Source organism: Pelodiscus sinensis, chromosome 17 (assembly GCF_049634645.1).
Source record: "Pelodiscus sinensis isolate JC-2024 chromosome 17, ASM4963464v1, whole genome shotgun sequence".
Classification (NCBI taxonomy): domain Eukaryota; kingdom Metazoa; phylum Chordata; order Testudines; family Trionychidae; genus Pelodiscus; species Pelodiscus sinensis.
Window position 1 is genome coordinate 40,703,994 of NC_134727.1, and position 20,466 is coordinate 40,724,459.

The following is a 20,466-nucleotide window of genomic DNA, read 5'->3' on the forward strand; positions in this document are numbered from 1 at the left end:
GGATATTAGGAAAAACTATTTCACTAGGAGGGTGGTGAAGCACTGGAATGGGTTACCTAGGGAAGTAGTGGAGTCTCCATCCCTAGAGGTGTTTAAGTCTCGGCTTGACAAAGCCCTGGCCGGGTTGATTTAGTTGGGATTGGTCCTGCCTAGAGCAGGGGGCTGGACTTGATGACCTTCTGAGGTCTCTTCCAGTTCTATGATTCTATGATTAACACAGGTCCTGCTATTGACAGGTAACTTCTTCTGCTGATAGATATACCCTAGGTTCTGTTATTTTCACTCCAACCCATCTGATGAAGTGGGTTTTACCTACGAAGGCTCATGACCTAAGAAATCTGTTAGGCCTGGTCTACACTAAAACAAAAGACAAGACTATGTAGCACTTTAAAGACTAACAAGATGGTTTATTAGGTGATGAGCTTTCGTGGGCCAGAACCATCTTGTTAGTCTTTACAGTGCTACATAGTCCTGTTTTTGTTTCCGCTAGACTAGACTAACACGGCTACACCTCTATTACTGGTCTACACTAGACCAGGCAGGTCGGGTTAAGAGACGTTGTCCAGTTACATAAATTGCATAGCTGGGGTCAGTTTACCTTAAGCAGAGCCGTCAAAATGCCAAGCCAGTCTCAGAACGAAGAGACTGGACACCAGCAGGGGCTGCCCTTGGCATAGGAATTAGAAGTCTACCTTAGACCTGCTAAATGGAACGCTGGAAGATTGAGCTCTGGAGGGTCGATATTCTCCATCGTGTTAACATGCCCTTAGTCTCTAAGGTGCCACCGGACTGCTCATTGATGTGCTACTCGCTCCACAATAAAACAACCAACCAACCTGTTTCTAGCACAGAGGGCACGCTTTCTGCTCTCTCTGGCATCATCACTCAGCAAACCGGAAAGAAACTTGGTGACAAAGCAAGACAAAGAAATGCTGGCGAGTTGGCTTTATTGAACAAGACACCCAGGGGAAATCAACAGCCCCAAGGGCCGGCTGCACTGAGGATGGGTCTTCCTCAAAGATCTGCCAGTGGAACAGGAAGCAAAGGAGGCTCTCCCTCAGAGCTCGGCACCAATGAGAATTCAACATTCTCCATAATGGCTAAAGGTGAGAGTCCTATTGCTTGTCCTGGAGGGGGAGAGAGAAGGAAATGGATCAGAGACAGAGCATGCAGGATGCTAAGAGAGAGCTTCCCCAATTATCACCCCTAATGTTATTACTTCACAGACACTAACCGTTCCCCCTTACTCCTCCTCTTTCTTAAATCGGATTCGTCAGTTTTATATGTGTTCACTTTTTTTTTTATTGTATCACTGAGGTATATATAGTCGTGCCAATTTTCTGCCACATCTTGATCTGAGGAAGTGGGTCTGGCCCACGAAAGCTCATCACTTTATAAACCATCTTGTTAGTCTTTAAAATGCTACATAGTCCTGTATTTTGTTTCCGCTAGACCAGACTAACACAGCTGCATCGCTATCACTAATAGAAGTCTTGTGGTAGAAATGTAGCCGTGTTAGTCTGGTGTAGCTGAAACAAAATGCAGGACTATGTAGCACTTTAAAGACTAACAAGATGGTTTATTAGGTGATGAGCTTTCGTGGGCCAGACCCACTTCCTCAGATCAAGATGTTTTTTAAAATTGTATCCTTTGGTATATATGGTTGTGACAATTTTCTTCCACTATTTGATCTGAGGAAGTGGGTCTGGCCCACGAAAGCTCATCACCTAATAAACCATTTTGTTAGTCTTTAAATTGCTGCATCGTCCTGTGTTTTGTAATAGAAGTCTTGTCATTCAAGCAGCACGGAAGGTCTTTGATAGAATCTTAACACAACAGGGAAGAACAAAGTAACAATCTCAACAGCTTGCTTGTCCCATCCACGAATAGCGTGAAAAAAGGAGACAGGTTTAACTCGTTCATAGGAACAAGAAGTGTGTGAAATATTTCTCATGACCTACTGAAACGCGAGGGGGAAATACGTAAAGCTCAACTGCTCAGGGCTGCAGTTTGTGGCCTCTGGATAGCCGTGTCGGTCAAAATCACCACCCCGCACATGGAAGGACACGGGCCAGTGCAAAGTCCAGGAATGCCACCCACGCCTCTCCCCGGTAGATGGATTACTCCGTTGCATTACTCAGAGGAAGAGACTTAGTTCTGGACTTACACGACGGCGTTGCAGAACTGACATTTGTTGCCATAGGTTTGGCCGTCAGAGCCGCAGTGGGCCTGATACTCCATGGTGCACAAGGGGCTGGGCTCGACGTAGTCACTGCAGTCAACCTGCAAACAGAAGAGGAAGAGCGTGTTTGAAAGTGCACCGCAACATCTGGGCCCTGGGTGCTCCCGCAGTAGGACTCTCATCCTGCAGGCATCTCCTCTCCTCTCACTCACTGGACGGCTCTCTAGTGGTTTGCCCTCTGTGGCCTCGGTAATGGCAGCTGGCCCCCGGTGTGCAGATAGCACCCGGCGTTTAGACTGCCCTGCCTGTGAGCAGAACATGTATTACCCTGGAATATCCCAGTATCCAAAGAGGTCGCTGCACTGAGACATACTGGGAGCGTGTGTCTCCCCTTCCCATAGTCCTAAATGCTCAGAGATTAGCCTGGTACTGGGAGCAGAGGCTGCCATGGGGAAGTTCTATTTCCGCAGCACTGGGGCATTTCTGCGGGAACTCGGAGCCTGCTCCTCTCCCCTTTTCCCCCTGTCCGCACAGTGCGCTTGATGGATAATGGCCATTCCGTGTAGTGCGCTGAAATTCAGCCTCGCAAGTCAATGCAGAAAGTGCAGCGGCCGGCAAACACTGGCCTGCAGGCGAGATCCTGGGTCATTTACCTGCATCTCTGCAGGTACAGGCAATCGCAGCTCCCGTTGGCCATGGAGCAGTGTTCCCAGCCAATGGGAGCCGTGGGAAGCGATGTCATGGTTGGCGACTCTTCCAACAGCTCCCATTGGCTGGGAACGGCGATCTGCAACCAATGGGAGCAGCCCCACCTGTGCCTTCAGGTAAACAGAGCGGCAGTGGCCCGCCAGGGGCTAACCCTGGTGAACTGCCGCCCTCTTATTGCCTCCCCTGAGCAAGTGCCTGAGCCATCCCTCGCTGGAGTCCAGGAGTCCTTCAGTGCCCTCGCTGGAGGCAGGATCTGACCTGACTTTGCATCCCGTGTCACTCACCTCGTCAGCTTTCTGCTCGCATTTCCCATCGTGCTGTTTGGCCACGCTGGTCCCATGTTCGCTGAAAGAAGGAGAGACGGGAGTTAGGAGCCCCGGACCGGCAGGATGTGACCTCACGCATGTGGTCTGGAATCCGGAAGGCACCTGGCCGAGTTAGTTTTCCTGAGGCAAGGCAGCGTGAGTTTCGCTTACAAGTACGTCGCTATTTGGAACCAGGCATGTGACGTCTCCTCACAGCGGGGGGCCAGCCTGCGGCCCTGGGGGTTTGATGTGTGGCCCGCGAAACATGTCGCTCACCTCCGCCCACATGCAGGGTTGCCAGATTCTGCTGGTTTCTGTCCGTGTGGTTTTTTCCTACCAGTTGTACTGAGGGATCATGCATGTAAAGCCAGGGCCATGCAGGGAGGTGCATGTCGATTGCACACGCCAGTGCAAGAGCCGTGCGCCCCCTCTGCAGCCAAGCCTTGCGCTGCTACGGGCCAATCAGCCCCCCCTGCAGATTCTTGGGACGCCAGGGCAGTGAGCAAAACTCCCCTCTCCTGGGAGACCATCTTGGTTACGACCATTGTGCGGCCCGAGATGAAGGAGGCCACTCCTGTGGCCCCCTCACTAGCCTCGGTTGCCCAGCAAGCCTGCCTGCTATCATTTGAGACCAGGCCGGCCCATCCTTTCCTCTGCCCAGTCACTACTCAGCCCCCTTGAACCCTGGAGGTGCTTGTCTCCTCCCTCAGAGCCCGGCTGAGAGTCCAGGGGTGGGGGAGGAAACTCGGAGCAGACCGGAGAGGCAACCAGGGCTAAAGGACCTGCCGAAATAGGCCTGTGAAGAACCCCTGGTTGTTATGAAGGCTGCTATCGGGTAAATTACGCGGAAGGCGTGTTCTCCGGACGGGACTTACGCATTGTGCGCGCACAGCCCACACTCGCTGGGGTACGTGACGCTGTCTGTGCCGCAGACCTCAGCCAGGATGAACGGACAGGCGGTCAGGACTTGGCCATCCTTTGTGGTTACCCGGCGGTACTTGCTACAGTCCACCTGTAACAGCAATGGCAAGCAGTAGCGTTAGGCCCCGTGCGTCACCTCCCGGCTGTCGTAGCTTCTACCCAGCAGCAGACTAGGGTTCTACTGCAAACTTCCGCTTCCCTTGAAAACAGGGCAGCGGGTTTCTTTCATTCTGGAGGGGAAGGAAGGCGCAGCAGGGAGACGGGATCACGCAGCCGCATTCACACCCAGAGCCTGTAGAACCTCGATAGGAATTAGAAGTGTAGCCTTAAACTAAAGCCTCACAATCGAACCCGTTTTCATTGAGGGTCCATCTCCCGGGGGTTCAGTGAGGCTCAGAAATGGCTTCTGTCTGTGCAAAACGGGGAGGGAGAAATAAGCCACCCGATCTCGCTGTGTTCTGTTACATTGATCTGAGCCTCGGTGAGTGTGAATCCCTGGAGCTCTGTGCACGTCAGCGGAAGTCAGTGTCATATTTTAGTGTCAGATTTTGTAGTTTCTCCAGCAAGGTGTCTGCCCGTTGCACTGCGCATCTCACACCAGATTGTACTCGGGGGGGAGCAGGGCCGGATTAAAGGGGGGCTAGCCGGGCAGCTGTCCAGGGCGCCAACCTTTTGGGGGGACACCTGATGGCAGCTGTAAGGGGCACACAGCGCTCCTTACAACTGCCATCAGGCACCGCATGCCCGGCTCCTGGATCACTGGCTGCAGCAGCTCCCAGCGGCCACCCGGGGGAGGGGCCGCATTAACCCCCGCAGCGCCGGCCAGCAGCGCCTTTACCCCCATGGCTGCGGGACCCTGCATGGCCAGGCTTAGCCCACCTCGAGCAGCCCTGGGCTGCATGCCAGCGGCAGTAGCCAAGCTGGGCCAGGCCGGGCATGTGCGTCCTGCCACCACCAGCTCCGCGCGCCCTCTCCCACGCACCGGCACGGGGGTGGGGCCACGCATGCGCCCTCCCCCAACCCGGGGCACAATTAAACTATCTGCTCGGGGTGCCGGAATGGCTCGGTCCGGCCCTGGGGGGAGGGAGGGAATCCATAAGGACATAAGAATGGAGTGGATAGGAAAGGCATTTCTGAATCCCAGGCTTACGCCTTCACATGTATGGCCCTGGGTAGTTTTGTTTCACGGTGGGCATGTTTAGAGCTGGCCAGACTTGTAATAATAAACCCGTCCAATCATTTTTATTTGTAGTGGTCATGTGCATCAGTCGACACAATGGGCGCGTCTCCCCCTTCCTGTATTCCAAAAACTGGTCGCTCGGGGCATCCCCTGGTTCTGTGGGAATAGGATATTTGTTCATATTTCCACAGCAAAGGGTCATTTCTTGCTGCTCCTTGTCTCAAAGCCCCTTCCTCTTGTAGCCCTCCTTCTGACAGTGTGTGGGTGTTTATAGACAATGGCCATTTCCTGTAGTTAGGGTGAATTCACCCCTCTGCAGAAGATCCTTACAAGTGGTGGGCACCACTAAAATCCAGGCATATTGTGTCTGAACTGCTCTCTGAACCCTGTTGGAGCACACTTGAACCTGCCCGGGCACTCATGAGTGGATCTCCAAGTCACCGTGTTGTTTCAGGCCAATTCCACTAGCCAAATACACAGGGAAGCCTTGGAATTTCACTTCATTCACAAATTTGGGAGCCATCCCGAAGGTCTGAACAAAGACATCGCTTGGCTAGCACACTCCCTTCTACAGCCTAGTGACTTGTCCAACCACACAATGGGGACTTCAAAACAATTGCACCTTCTTTATCAGCCTCATGTAACATAAACACTCCAATTCAGTATTTTTTCCCTTTCTTCCCCCCCACACTTATTTATTTTGGAACTGGACTTTTAATACTCCAGTCATCTGCAGAAGTGGGCGGTGCCCATGAAAGCTCATGGTCCCATCTACATGGCTTGTTAGTCTTTAAGGTGCTGTGGAACTAGTCGTTGTTTTTTAAGTTTTTTCAGTTACACTCACTCGGCTCCCCCTCGGAAGCTGCTCTCGGAAGTTAGGAAATGCTTTCCACTGACCGTACGGGGCCAGGGTTCGGCCCTGGCTTTGCATCAGGTTGCACTTACCGGCACCGCTTTCGGCTTGCATGCTCCATCGTGCTCTCTGGAAACAGTGGTCCCATGCTCTCTGGAAGAGAAAGAGACCGATATGGGGACTCTCCATGGGTCACAGGAATCTCCCTGCTACCTCCTGCTGCTGGCAGAGCGAACCAAACTCCCACACATCATGGCGGGGGGAGAGGAGGCATGGGATTGAATTAGTCTGTCTCCTTCTACAAGGCGGTATCGGCGTGACTGACTTGTATAAGCTAGTGCCGTCTCTTTACATTGTACCATTGGGAGTAATGTTCTGACCCATTCTTCTGTCTGCTCAGCCATCACGTACTAACCCCCTGCTGCAGTCCAGGGGCTGCCTGTTCCCTGTTTCCCCAGGGAGCCAATGAAGGGTGCAGGGGGGAAACTGAGGGCAGACTAAAGGGCAAAGAAGTAGGGCCAAGGACTAAGAGATCCCCCTCCCCCTCCCCCTCCCCCTCCGAAACAAGCCATGGAAGATTTTCAGGAAGGTGTTTTCTGGAGCGCGGCCCTTGGTTGGTTACTCAGACGAATGTGTCCTCTGTGTGGTACTTACAAGTTATGGGCACAAATCTCGCATGCGTTGGCATATGTGACCCCATCTGTGCCACACACTTTTTGCAGGATCCGGGGGCAGACGATCAGTTCTTTGCCCTCAGAAGGTGTCCTGCGGACCAAGGAACACTCCCTCTGGGAAAGGAAAACAGCAAAGGAATTGTGACAGCCTTGGATGTATGAAACGGTGGCCCCCTTGGCCTACCCACCCTTGGCCCCCAGCCTCGCTGGCGGTTATCACAGGAGAAACGAGGCTTGCCTTTTAAACGTCTTCTGCCACCGAGAAGAGGCCTGTTCAGTTCTACGGTCGCTTTTGCTCATTCGCTCATGCCAGTGGGGAAGGATGAGTAATTGGGAGGAAGGACCCTTAGACCTGAACTCTGTGGGACACCTCCATGTACTGAAACTGAGGCCAGGTCTATGCTACCCAAGAACATTGACCTAAGATATGCAACTCCAGCAATGAGAATAGCATAGCTGGAGTTAACGTGCCTTTAAATCAAATTTCTGCGGCATCCCCACCATGGGAGATCGATGGGAGAAACTCTCCCGTCGACTTCTCTTACTCCTCATGACCTGGTGGAGTGCCAGAGTCACTAGGGGCACCATCAGCAGTCTATTTAGTGGGTCTTTACTAGACTCACTAAATCAAACCCCAGAAGATGGATCTCCGGGTAAGTGTAGACCTGGCCAGAATAGGTATTACAAGTGGCACATTTAGTCAAACCTCAGAACTCAAAATCTAATAAGATTTCATTTATGATCCAGCCTCCAGAGAGTGAAATGATAAGAATTTGTCAGCTCATATAGAACAGCCAGAGAGAAATACGCTACCAGGTTTGTTGTCTAATCTGTGATACAAGAAAAACGGGGGTAGATTCTCAGCTACTGTAAATTGACCAAATTCTGCTGATGTCAGCAACAGTTGACTTACAACAGACAAGTATATGGCTCTCTGTAGGTAAATTTCATACTTTCTGCCCCAGGGTGTCTGCATGCTGCTCTATGAATCTCACACTTTTAGGTTTAAAGCTAGTCAAGTAGGTAACAAATAAATGAATCCAAGTGATTTGCTCTGATGCTTGCTGAAAAACTAGCAGCTGTTTGGATTCCTCTGCGCCCGCCTGGTGTCACAATGCAGGGGTTTTACTATATGCCCCAGTCAGTCACTCAGCAAATGCCAGTGTCCAACAAGGTGAATGCACACCAGGAACCTCGGGGGCCCTCCTCTCATAGTCCCGGAGCAGGCCGGCGACACGTTGCCTGAGACGGTGAGACGAGGTTGCTTTGTGAACAGTGCTGGCTTTCGCAGTCCTGCAGCGGTAGGGCCTTCTGGTTCCTTGTCTCAGACCCTATTCCCCTTCTGTCTCCCTTTCCCCTTTCCAGGATCTGGATAGCGGCCACTTGGATGAAACTGGCCCCTAGATACTAGGGCGGCACGTAGTCTGTGCATCGCCCACGTCCCTGCAGGGACAGCAGGGAACCGTCTCTCTCTGAAGCAACTAGCTAGGAGTTGCTCCATTTGCACGGCTGGAAGTAGGCTCTTGTGCAAGAGGGCTCACTTACCACCTCTATTCGCTTTTTGCACGGGCCATCGTGCAGTTTCCAAACACTGGTCCCAAGTTTCCTGGAGGAGGGAGAAATGGGAGTGAGGGAACTCAGTGAAGTCCTGTCCCCCTCGCAGCTCTGGTGCAATGAACCCCCCCATTGCACGGGGGAGAGGAGGCCTCTGACTGCTCCGGGGCGGTACCTGCCCCTCGGACTGGGGCAATGCCGCTGGTCAGCAGGCAGGCGAGGCCTCCTTACAGGGCGTCCTTTGGAGTAACACGCTGGCCCATTCTTTCCTCAGTGCTTAAGCACCGGACAGCCCCCGTCTGGGGCTGTGGTCTGGCCCTTCTATGCCAGCCCCCGAGCACGAAGCCCAGAGCACGCTGGGTGGGTGAAGAGGAGGGGATTGTGGAGACACGGCCAGGGAGGCATGAGGTGAAAGGGCTCCCGCGGGCCCGTTGCTGGTTGCTCAGAAGGAACGGGCGCCGGGCAGCACTCACAGGTTGTGGGCGCACAGCTGGCAGTCGTTGGAGTAAGTGATGCCGTTGGAGCCACAGAGCTCAGCCAGGATCCTTGGGCAGCCTACTGCGGTTTTGCCTTCGGCGCTCAGCCTGCCGGAGTACTGGCTGCAATTGACCTGTAAACACAGCACAGAGGCAGGCTCGGTGCGGCCCTCGCGATTGGAAATAGCGCCCATGAGCAGCCCCCCCACGGTGGGCCCCCAGACCCCCTCGCTTCTCCCATCTCACACGCCGGGGCTCGAGATGAAGCGTGTTCTTGGGCTGGAAACAGGGCGAGTCGGTTCTAGGCGTTTTCGCCCCGGGAAGGCCCGTTCCCTCAGGCTCCCCCTCTCTGGGAGGCACCCCTGCTTTACGAACAGAGCTAGGCACTAGAAGTGGATCCCTACACCGCATCCCGACACTCAGCATCGAAGGCATGGCCATGTGCGATCCAGGCAGCAGAGGGTTAAATGAGGCCAAGAATTTGTGCCAGTGCGAGCCGTACACGCACAGACAAGTAGCCTTGCAGATCATGCTGCTCCCATCTGGACCAGAGAGAAACCCTCAGGCCGGCTCCTCCCCCGTGTAAATCAAAGGGGCATCTTTGGAAATGGATTCCCCCCAACAATATGGAGTTGAGCTGATGCTCGGGGCAACACACGCAGACTGAGCACAGACGGTGTCAGGGGAAAGAACGCCACCATTAAATGGAGAAAGTGGAGTCCCAGGGTTTTCCTCTTTCAGATAGGCTGTGTCTAGACTACAGAGTTTTGTCGACAAAACGATACCTGTGTCTACACTACCGCCGAGTTCTGTCGACATTACGCAAACCTCGGCAGTTTTGTCAACGGCGGTAAACCTCATTCTACGAGGAATAACGTCTTTTGTCGACAGAGTTCTATCGACAGACGGCGCTATTGCATCTACACTGTCCTTTGCGTCTACACTCTCATGTCGACAAAGCAGCTTGCTTTGTCGACAGAACTAGATGTAGTCTAGACTCTCTTTGTTGACAGAACCTTTGTCGATAGTATCTGTCGACAATGCCTCTGTCGACAAAAGCCTATCGTCCAGACGTACCCATAGACGGCACAGGGGTGTCTTGCATCATGAGGGCCCCACCTATTCCCAGTGGGTCAGATATAGACAAGATGAATTAATCCAATGCCTGGGAATGATTTCTGTGGCCATTCATCAAATCATTGTCATGGTTACGTGCAACAGCTGGAGTGTTTAGAACCCCACTGCACACAGGGGCCCTGCCGGTGATCAGAAATGGGGGCGTTTCTCAATCTTCCCAAGTATTATCTTGGAAAATCCCAGTCTCCGAAGAGGGTGCTGCACTGATGCATACAGGGGTCCTGTGTCTCCCCTTCGCAGGGCCCTCAATCTGCCTTCTCAGGGCTTTGCCCGCTACTGAGAAATGAGGCGGCTCTGGGAGCAAATGTGTGCCCAGCTCTGCAGCACTAGGATATTCCGGCTGCTTGGCTCAAACACTGCTCCTCTTCTCGCTCCTTTGTTCTGAGGGGGTATTGAAGTATTTGGACACTGGCCATTTTGTGTATTGAGGATGGAATGAATCCCTGTGTATAGGGCAGGACATCCGCCCAAGAGTCCATCCATCCAATGCCAGAACCCTCGCTCGTTGCAGTCAACAAAGATCTATCTAGTGACATCAGTGGGAATAGGATCCAGCTGTTATTTTGCTTCAGGTTACACTTACCGGGACAATTTCCTGTTTGCAGTCCCCATCATGCTTTTTCTTAATGCTTCCTCCCTGTTGTCTGGAAGAAGGAGAAACAAGTTAGAGAACTCGGTGAGAAACTGTACCGGTTACCCCCAAGAGTCAGTACAATGGCACAGCTGCACCAGTAGCATATGGGAGACAGGCGGTGTCTTACTGAGTGACTGTGTCACTGTCTGTGAGTCAGTACGACTTCTCCTTGTACGACACAAGTCTTCACGAGGGAGATAAATTGTGACCAGATGCTTCACACGTTCCGCATGAACCATCGGGGGAAAGAACACAATTGACGCCATCATTGAGCCGGGACAGATTGCCTTCAAGAGCTCATGGTCTGGACAAGATGCTGCAGGACTGAGGCTATGTCTAGGCTCCTGGCTTCTTTCAGAAGAAGCTTTTCCAGAAGAGATCTTCCAGAAAAACTTCTTTCGAAAGAGAGCGTCCACACTGCCCAAGCGCAACGAAAAAGCGATGTGCTCTTTCGAAAGAGAGCGTCCACATTCATTGGACTATCTCGCATTTAAGTTCTGTGGATGGAGTGGCCACTGGGGCACCTGTGCTTTTTCCCAGAGGCCTCTTCTTTCGAAAAAACCCCTCTTCCCCATCCACACACGCCTTTTTCCATAAGAGTTCTTGCGGAAAAAGGCTTCTTCCTTGTCGAAAGAGGTTTACCGCTGATGGAAAACCCCCGGCATTCTTTAGACTTTCTGTCAAAAGCACGCAATTGCAGTGTGGACGCAAGTGTCGTTTTCCCAGGAAAACTCTGCAGTGTCGACATACCTTGAGAGGCACAAGCCAAGTATCTAACTTTAAAGAGGACCTGGGAGTTAGAGGCCAGTCGCTCCACCTGATACCCCACTGCAGCACGTACGGTGAGTGAGGGAGGAGAGGAGAAAATCAGAGCAGCCGGGAGAGCTAGAAGCCGGCAGAGGCCTCTGGAGCAAGGAGGGACTCTGCAAAGGCTGTCCTGAGGCGCTCCGTGCCCAGAAGGCTGGCTCTGTGTGTTGGACGTACAGGTTATGGGCACACAGCATGCAGTCGTTCCAGTACGTGACGCCATCGGTGCCGCAGACCTCAGCCAGGTTCCTCGGGCAGTTCATTACGACCTTGCCTTCTATAGTCTGAAAGCTGGGGAACTGGCTACAGTCGATCTGTAAAAGTGAGAGAGGGATAGCGCCGGGGCACCCGCCGGGGCAGGGACTGCCCCACACCGCCAGCCCTCAGGCGCAGGAGGGCGCTGCTGAAAACGTTTGCTTCCCTCAGCCGTGGGCAGAGCTGCTCTGCTGGCGCTTGGCAGGCTGCCGGGGAAGGAAGGCCCCGGGCGGGGACCACACCTCAGACCTGCAGGGCTGCACCGGGCCTTCGGTTGGCCTGCGGCAAAGCGTGAAACCAAGACCCCCGCCCTTCCACAAACTCCCCAGGGGGAGCGAGCCCCCCCCCCCCCCCACTCCACAGGACGCTCCAGGCCTGGGGCTCCGGAGGTTTCAGCAGTACGCTGGGCTGGCCCAGCCACCGCTCCAGCCCCACAGAGGTGGGCTGCACTGGGGTGGCCCTATACCCCTTGAACCATGTGGTAAAGCCCCTGTGTTTGGGGTCTTTTCAAATGGGAGCTCCAGGCAAACTGTCCCGTTTTCCCCTCCCCCCCATGGTGCTGCAGACTCGTGTTCGGCACGAGGCAGCCATGCCCCATTGAAAACGGGACCTTCAACCAGTGCCCCGGCATCAAGATCTAACGACTTTTCATTTCTGAGCCCGTCACCAAGGAGCTAAACGAGGCTCAGGACGGGTTTCAGCCCAGGCCGAACAGGGGAAAGACACAATCTACCAGAGCGTCTCGTTTTATTCAGTACAATCTATTTAAAGCCCCCCCCCCCCCCCCCGGCATGGCCCTCCGCTGCTCTGATGAGACGCATGTCTACAGCTGAACGGGTGCTCGGCCGCCTGGATCGGCGCAGGGGGGAGGGACTGGCCAGGCCAGTCTGGGAAGCCAAAGAGAGGAATGCATTACGCAGGGGTCTTGTGCCTCTCCTTCCCCTCGTCCTGAAACCGCCCACTGGGCGCTTGGCCTGACCCACCGAGGGGCGGCTGCTCTGGAAGGATTGATGTTGCGGTTCCAAGACCTGGTGCATTTCTGTTCCCTGTCTCACACTCTCTCCCCCCTCTCCCCACCCCCGACTCCCCCGAGCCCTCTTTCGTTCCTCTGACGCTGCAGCGTCGGGTACGCACAATGGCCATTGTGTAGCCGGGGGGACATTCGTCCCTCTGCAGAAGGCCAATGCAAAGTCTGTGCTCCGTGAAGGTCCATGCGTGAAGCCCCTGCTAACAGGAGGAGCCTTTCGGCTGAGGTCGGTGGGATTCGAATTCGGCCCTCCCGGTGCGTCGGGGTTCACTTACCGACACGCTCTCCGGCTCACATTTCCCCTTGTGTTTTCTGACAACGGCTTCCTGATGCTCGCTGGAAGAGGGAGAAAGGGGCGTCAGGGGGCTTCGCGAGATCCTCTGCCTGGCATGACGAACCAAACTCCCACGTTCTGGGAGGGCTACCGGCAGGCTCTGATGGCGTCAGCGGATCAGCGTCACCGATTAGCATAACCCGGCAGGACCTGCTCTCAGAAACGCCACGCCTCCGTCTGGCGACTCCTCAGGACTCACACTGCCGTGTTCCTCCCACCAGTCCCACGCCACTGCGCCCCTGCCACACGCGGGCGCCGAAATCTGGCTCTTGGACCATCCCCCGCTAAGCGCGTAGAGGGGCCAGGGAGGAACGTCAGGGCAGACTGGCGGGACCAGGGGCTTAGTGACCCTCAGAAATAGGCCTAGGAAGCATTACGAAGGCAGCGCCAGTGGCTCTGGTCAGTGCTCGGAGGGAACGGTGGTGGCGGGTACTCACAGGTTGTGGGCGCACATCATGCATTCGTTGGCGTAAGTGACGCCGTCGGAGCCACACACCTCATCCAGGATCCGAGGGCAGGGCATCACGACTGTGCCATCCTTCGCCGTAATCGTTCTGTACCCACTGCAGTCAGACTGTAACGGCAACGCAGTAACAGGGCGCATGCCGCCTTTGTTAGCCAGCCCCGTGCTGCTGGCCGGCCTCCCCACGTTGCGCCGCCAGCCCTTGTGGGACCCCCACATCTCCCAGGGGTCCTGGCTAGTGGCACCGAGACCGGGGGAGACTAGCGAGTCTGCTCTGCAGCCTTAGCTGAGAGCCAGCTGGCTTTCAGCCTGTGCGCAAAGCCCCCAGGTTCAATTCCACCTGTGGGCGTTACACACATGCCGCTTGTCTCAGGGAAACTGAAGACTGAATTTTTATCAGGCTGACTGGGCAGAAATGGAGCCTCTGAATCCCAGAGTTTTACCTTCTCAAGTCTCTAGCCCTGGGATGCTTTTGTGTCTTGCGGGCCCAAACTATTTCCACTGGTTTAGAGCTAGTCCAACACTCCAACGAGTTTAACCAACTAGCATGCCTGCTTGTGGCTCACGTTCCTGAAATTATTTCTGAGTCTGGGGACGGCAGTGAGGGTGTTTTGAACGCCCTGCTGGGGGTCAGAAAATGGGCTGTGTTCCAGCCTCCACAACGTGTCATCTTGGAAAATCCCAGTCTCCAAAGGAGCCAATGCACTGATAAATCCAGGAACCCTGAGTCTCCCCTCCTAAACCCTACGTCAGGATGCTCAGGGCTTGTCCTGAGACTGAGCTGGGGGAACAGGACTTCCTGAAGCACTGGGATATTTCTGCTCCTTCTTTCATGCCCTGTTCCTCTTTGCCGGCGCTCTCTAGAATGTGATCGCTGGCAAATGGCCGTTTTGCACAGCTGGGCTGAAGATCTGCCCTAGGAAAAGGGACAGCATGTGGTCTAGGTACCACGTAGGACCATGTGTTTGGTGCCCGAATCGTCTCCCGCTGACTGCGCTCCAAAGCTGTCTTTCCACTGACATCGCTTGGCGAAGGATCGGGCCCCTCCTGTGCCCCAGTGACACTTACCGGCTCATCTGCCTGCTTGCATTTCCCATCGTGCTTTTTGCCCACGCTGGTCCGATGCTCCCTGGAAGAGGGAGATGGGGGTTAAGGAGCTCGGGAAGCAACTCTCCACGTGATACTCGAGGGGCTGGTACTGTGTGGGATGGGGCGGGGCTCATGTGCGCAGGGCAGTATCAGCACCGCTGACCAGCATCGTCCCGCAGACCAGGCGGGGGAGAGACCTGCTCTCCAGCTGCATGGAGCCAGGGCCGGCTTTAGGCCGATTCGACCGATTCCCCCAAATCGGGCCCCGCGCCTAAGAGAGCCCCGCGCCCTAGAGCCAGAAGTGTGCTGGGCGAGCTGTGGGAGGGGGCGTCGGCCTGGAGGAGGAGCGCGACAGCTTCCCTGCGCCGCAGGAGGGGTGAGTCAAGTGCAGGGGAAGGAGGGACATGACTCTGCCCTGTCGCTGGGGATTTAAAGGAGGACTGTGATTTTTTTTTATTTTTTATTTTTTTGCTCAACAAAAAATCCTGGCTGTTCAAATTGGGCCCCGCAGTTCCTAAAGCCGGCCCTGCGTGGAGCTGCGCTGCAGAAGTTCTCTGTGCGGCCCCAAAGCCTGTCTCTCTCCCCAGAGAAGTTAGTCCGGGAGAAGACAGGGCCTCACCCTTTCTCTCGACTGCCCGGCAGCCAGTCACCACACTGCGCAGCATCCTTCCTCGAGTTCCCAGGCGTGACAGCGCCCTACGGTGCACCACTTAGAGCAGCGGCTCTCAGCGTTTCGGCCCGCAGCCCACCCTGCTCAATGCAGACCTTTCCACGGACCCCCATGATGGCAAAATGGGTGCAGATGGGGGTGCAGGGTCTGGCTGGGAGGTTGGATGCAGGCCCCGGCTTGGGGGGGGTCTGGGAGGGAGGGAGGGTGCAGGAGCAGGAGGGGGTGCATGAGGGTGATGGGATGCAGGGTCTGGGTATGAAGGAGATGGGGGGCATTTACCAGGCTCTGTGCCTTCTGCTGCTCCCAGGCACCGCCCTCCCGCTGCTCCCATTGGCTGCGATTCTGACCAATGGGAGCAGTGGGGAAAGCCTCCAGGTGAGCGGTTTTCCTTGCAGCTGTTCCCCTAGCTGGCGGGAGGGGGAGGGGGAGGGGCAGTGCACAGAGCCGCTTGCTCCCCCCACAAGCTAGTTCCAGCCCGCAGGGCTCACCTCCCCCAGCGGGAAGCCGGCGCTGGTGCTCCAACCTCACGAGGGGGCGGGGCGGGGGGTCACAGGGCTGAAGTGCCAGAGCAGGCTCCCAGCTGCAGGAGAAGTGAGCTCCGAGCTGTGGCCCGTGTGCAAGACGGACACGGATCACTAGTGATCCTCGGACCCCACTGTGAGAATCACTGATTTGGAGTGACACCGTGACCCGTCCTGCTCTGAGCCCCGTCACCTCACCGCTCCCTTGGGACGCTGTTGCCTGGCCCATCCCTGCGCGCCCGGCTCAGCACTCATCCCGGGAGCATAGGGAGGTCTGGCAGGGCAGAAAGTAGGGCCAGGGCCTCCGAGCTCTGCAGGCTGCTGGTATTCCCAAAGGCTGTCATCAGACACTATCGATTGCTAGTGACGTGGGAGGCATGTTCTCTGAGCAGGACTTACGCGTTGTGAGCGCACAGCGCACACTCGCTGGGGTACGTGATGCCGTCTGCACCGCAGACCTCAGCCAGGATAAACGGACAGGCGGTCAGGACTTGGCCATCCTCAGCAGTGCCCGAGGGGTACTTACTACAGTCCACCTGTGAGAGCAATGCCAAGCAATGGGCGTGATGCGGCCGTTCAAGTGCGACATGGTGCCCCTGAGTCATCTGCCTGTTCTGCGACTCCGGCCTTTCTAATGTCTGCCCTAAGGCAAAGTCCGGTTATATTTACCCTGATTCGTCCTCCCCCAATGGGCTGAGCCTGCTCTAAGGTCGTTTTCTGGAGGGGGAATACACCGAAGCATTAATTCTCTGTGTGCTGGGCGAAGCAACCACGCCCCTCTGAGACCAGCGAGCTGGTACAAATCCAGCGCTAAGCCGAAGCTTCAGAATCAAATACGTTTTTGAAACATGCTTTCCAGAGGGTTCTCTGAGGGGAGAAGTTTGGTTCGGCACATGCAGTCAATGCATTTAATATAAAGAAAACCCTTCGGCTAGATTCCCAGCTTATGTAACTCAAAGTCACCGACATTGATTGACTGACGATCTGGTCCCCTATTGTGTTTTTGGTCCAGTTTCTCCGATGCTAGGTCTACGCGCTGTTCTAAGGACCTCTCAAGGTCCAAGCAGAGGTTGTCTCAGGTCAAATAATAATAACAAACACAATTCCACTGTTTGGAAACAGAATATCTGAAGGTCAAGGTTTTACTCTTCAGATATAAAGCGCTGCGAGAACTTTGCAGGCAGATGACTATTGAATTATTCTCCCAGCTACAGAATTGGTTGAGTACAAATAGCCCTTCTGGGACTAAATATTGTGTCTATTGCTTATATTCATCACGTTGTTTGTTGAACAGATAGTTCAGGTCTAGGATTGTCTGGCTATGACAAAAATATTTGTTGAAATGATCTGATAAGAACATAAGAATGCCCAGTCTGGGTCAGACCAAAGATCCATCTAGCCCCCAGTCCTGTCTTCTGATAGTGGCCAATGCCAAGTGCCCCACAGGAAGTGAACAGAACAGGTAATAATCAAGTGATCCCTCTCCTGCCATCTGACAAACAGGCTAGGGACACCATTCTTACCCATCCTGGCTGCCATTGATGGACCTAACCTCCATGAATTTATCTAGCTCTTTTTTGAACCCTGTTATATTCCTGGTCTTCACAACATCCTCTAGCAAGGAGTTCCACAGGTTGACTGTGTGCTGTGTGAAGAAAAACTTCTTTTTGTTTGTTTTAAACCTGCTACCTATTAATTTCATTGGGTGACCCCTAGTTCTTATGTTATGGGAACAATGAAATAACTTTTCCTTATTCGCTTTCTCCACACCAGTCATGATTTTATAGACCTCTGTCCTATCCCCCCTAAGGCTATGTCTAGACTGAAGGCTTCTTTTAGAAGAAGCTTTTCCTGAAGAGATGTTCTGGAAAAACGTCTTCCAAAAGAGAGCTTCCACACTGCAAAAGCACATTGAGGAAGCGGTCTGCTTTTTCGAAAGAGAGCGTCCACACTGAATGCACACTATCTCACATGTCAGCTGTGATTACTATGGCCACCAGGGCACCTGTGCTTTTCCCTCTTTGCTCTTCTTTCAAAAGAACTCCCTCTTCCCCATCCACACGCGCCTTTTTCCGAAAGAGTTCTTTCAGAAAAAGACTTCTTCCTCGTAGAATGAGGTTTACCAATGTCGGGAAAAAACCCTCTGTTCTTTCGATTTCCTTTTGGAAGAACGCGATTGCAGTGTGAATGTAATTGAAGTTTTTTCAGAAAAACGGCCGTTTTCCCGAGAAAGCTCTGTAGTGCAGACATACCCTTAGTCTCTTCTTTTTCTAAGCTGACCAGCCTCAGTCTTTTTAATCTCTTTTCTCATGGCAGCCGTTCCAAACCTCTCATCGTTTTCTGCAAAAATCCCCCAGTAATGGTTTGGTGACTATTCTACAAAGAGCTGCAGGTTGCAGTGTTTTTCATACCCTCAGCCCCAGTGTGGTCACTACCCGTTTATCTTGGGTCAGAAAGTGAATCCATGGACAGTTCTGCCACTCACCTCACTGCCAACGGGGACAGCTGAAAGAAAAGCAGAGACAGAAACATGAAACTGACCCAAACCACTCACAGGAGCAGATCTGAAATGTGCAGATCTCATTGTGGAATAATTTCCTGCCGTTTCTAACCCAGTGGCTATCCCTGAACAGATTCTTAAACTAAACACCATGGCTGTGTCTAGACTGGTCAGTTTTTCCGGAAAATCAGCCGCTTTTCCAGAAAAACTTGCCAGCTGTCTACACTGGCCGCTTGAATTTCCGCAAAAGCACTGACTTCCTACTGTAAGAAATCAGTGCTTTTTGCGGAAATACTATGCGGCTCCCGTTCGGGCAAAAGTCCCTTTTCCGCAAAACTTTTGCACAAAAGGGTCAGTGTAGACAGCTCAGATTTGTTTTCCACAAAAAAGCCCCGATTGTGAAAATGGCAATCGGGGCTTTTTTGTGGAAAAGCGCGTCTAGATTGGCCACGGACACTTTTCCGCAAAAAGTGCTTTTGCAGAAAAGCGTCCGTGCCAATCTAGACGCTCTGTTCCGAAAATGCTTTTAATGGAAAACGTTTCCGTTAAAGGCATTTCCGGAAAATCATGCCAGTCTAGACGTAGCCCAGGTGTGCAGTTTGGTACCAGGATGGTCACTGAGGCTAAGCTGTCTTGATTTTAATGTGACTTGGTGTTCTGTTGGGATTTGCTTTTCTTTTTTATGCGCTGAGTTTTGTGATCCAAACGGCCAGTTACAGGATATCACAGAAAACATACGTCAGGATAACCCCTCGATGTCTTTACAGCTGCGTGTGCTCTCATAGAAAGCCCTTACTTATTTAACGTCCTTCGTGGCGCCCACAGCTAATTATGGGTGTAAAACTGCACCTGCAGTTACTTTGACCCACGAATCAGAGGGTACGTCTAGACTACAGGCTTAAGCTTCTGTCGACAAAGAGCGTCTAGACTACATCCAGGTCTGTCGACAAAGAGCGTCTAGACTACATCCAGGTCTGTCGACAAAGAGTGTCTAGACTACATCCAGGTCTGTCGACAAAGAGCGTCTAGACTACATCCAGGTCTGTCGACAAAGAGTGTCTAGACTACATCCAGGTCTGTCGACAAAGCAAGCCGCTCTGTCGACATGAGAGTGTAGGCGCAAAGGACAGTGTAGATGCAATAGCGCCTTCTGTCGATAGAACTCTGTTGACACAAGGCGTTATTCCTCGTAGAATGAGGTTTACAGCCGTCGACAACACTGCTGAATTCTGTCGACGTTATGTTGACAGAACTCAGCGGCAGTGTAGTTTGGTCAACAAAAGTGGACTTTTGTTGACAAAACCCTGTAGTCTAGACACACCCAGAGGGTGCAAAAATAACCCATTTAAGTCTGTCCTGACATTTGGCCCTGGAAGTCGTGACTTTTCAGTGCCATCTTTTGGTGATAAAATAGCTCTGCATAAAGACTGTGTTTGAGGACAATTCCATGTTTGGGAGGCTGGATAGCTCTCTGGTTGGGACAGAGGACTGGATGCAGAACGGCAAAATGACTCACCTGAAGTGCACCACGTTGTTAGAGCGAGGAACACAAGGAGGCCTGTCATTGTCCTGGCGGAGAGGAGGGGGTGGTTGAATCTGTGTTGAATTTGTTAGTGCTCAGCTGCGGCGATGCTCTCTCAGGGCTCCTCTCGGATGGTGATCATGTACCAGAAGGACGTGTGTGTTTAAAACTGCATATATATACCCTTGTGTGTCCAGCCTGGCCGTCCTTATTGTGAAACACCCCTCGGGTCTGTCACTGCTCTGGTAGGCCTGCAATATTTACTGAGGTCTTGACTTTCCAGCTAATGATTCACTTTTCCTAGCTAATTGATTTTGGCTTGTCCTTTGGTTAGTAGCTTCAGACACATTTTCCTGAGCCAGAAAAATAAATCCTAGTGAGAGAGCAGAGAATGTAAGAGGGGCCAGTGAATTGTAGCGTCGGTCATGAAGGGAGAGCTGCGGTTATTCCCCAGAGAGGGATGAAGGCTCTTTGTGGCGCACACTCTCCTGATGGGCGAGAGGTTTGGAGGTTAAAGCATGTGGAGCTGGTTCCAAGTTGTTTTCACGTCCTAGCTGAGAGACGTGAGCCCTCATCAAGGTCCAGGCCCGAAGAACAGCCCCCAAGCGGGCCCCGTAAGACATTATCTCACCAACCTTCCCCCTCGATCACCAC

The 20,466-nt window shown here is 53.4% G+C and overlaps 1 protein-coding gene across 1 annotated transcript; it reads right to left on the reverse strand.

Annotated features, from left to right (window-relative positions):
* Nucleotides 1–930: 930 nt before the first annotated feature.
* Nucleotides 931–19,971, reverse strand: LOC102457814 (ovoinhibitor-like). Its single transcript, XM_075900663.1, has 16 exons — nucleotides 19,807–19,971; nucleotides 18,276–18,295; nucleotides 16,190–16,326; nucleotides 14,579–14,639; nucleotides 13,485–13,621; nucleotides 12,989–13,049; nucleotides 11,609–11,745; nucleotides 10,574–10,634; nucleotides 8,851–8,987; nucleotides 8,369–8,429; nucleotides 6,804–6,937; nucleotides 6,242–6,302; nucleotides 4,071–4,207; nucleotides 3,175–3,235; nucleotides 2,168–2,283; nucleotides 931–1,127 (listed from the first exon to the last, which is right to left on the reverse strand). The coding sequence occupies exons 1-16, from the start codon at nucleotides 19,853–19,855 to the stop codon at nucleotides 1,082–1,084; spliced, it is 1,416 nt and encodes a 471-aa protein (XP_075756778.1). The 5' UTR covers nucleotides 19,856–19,971; the 3' UTR covers nucleotides 931–1,081.
* Nucleotides 19,972–20,466: the final 495 nt, after the last annotated feature.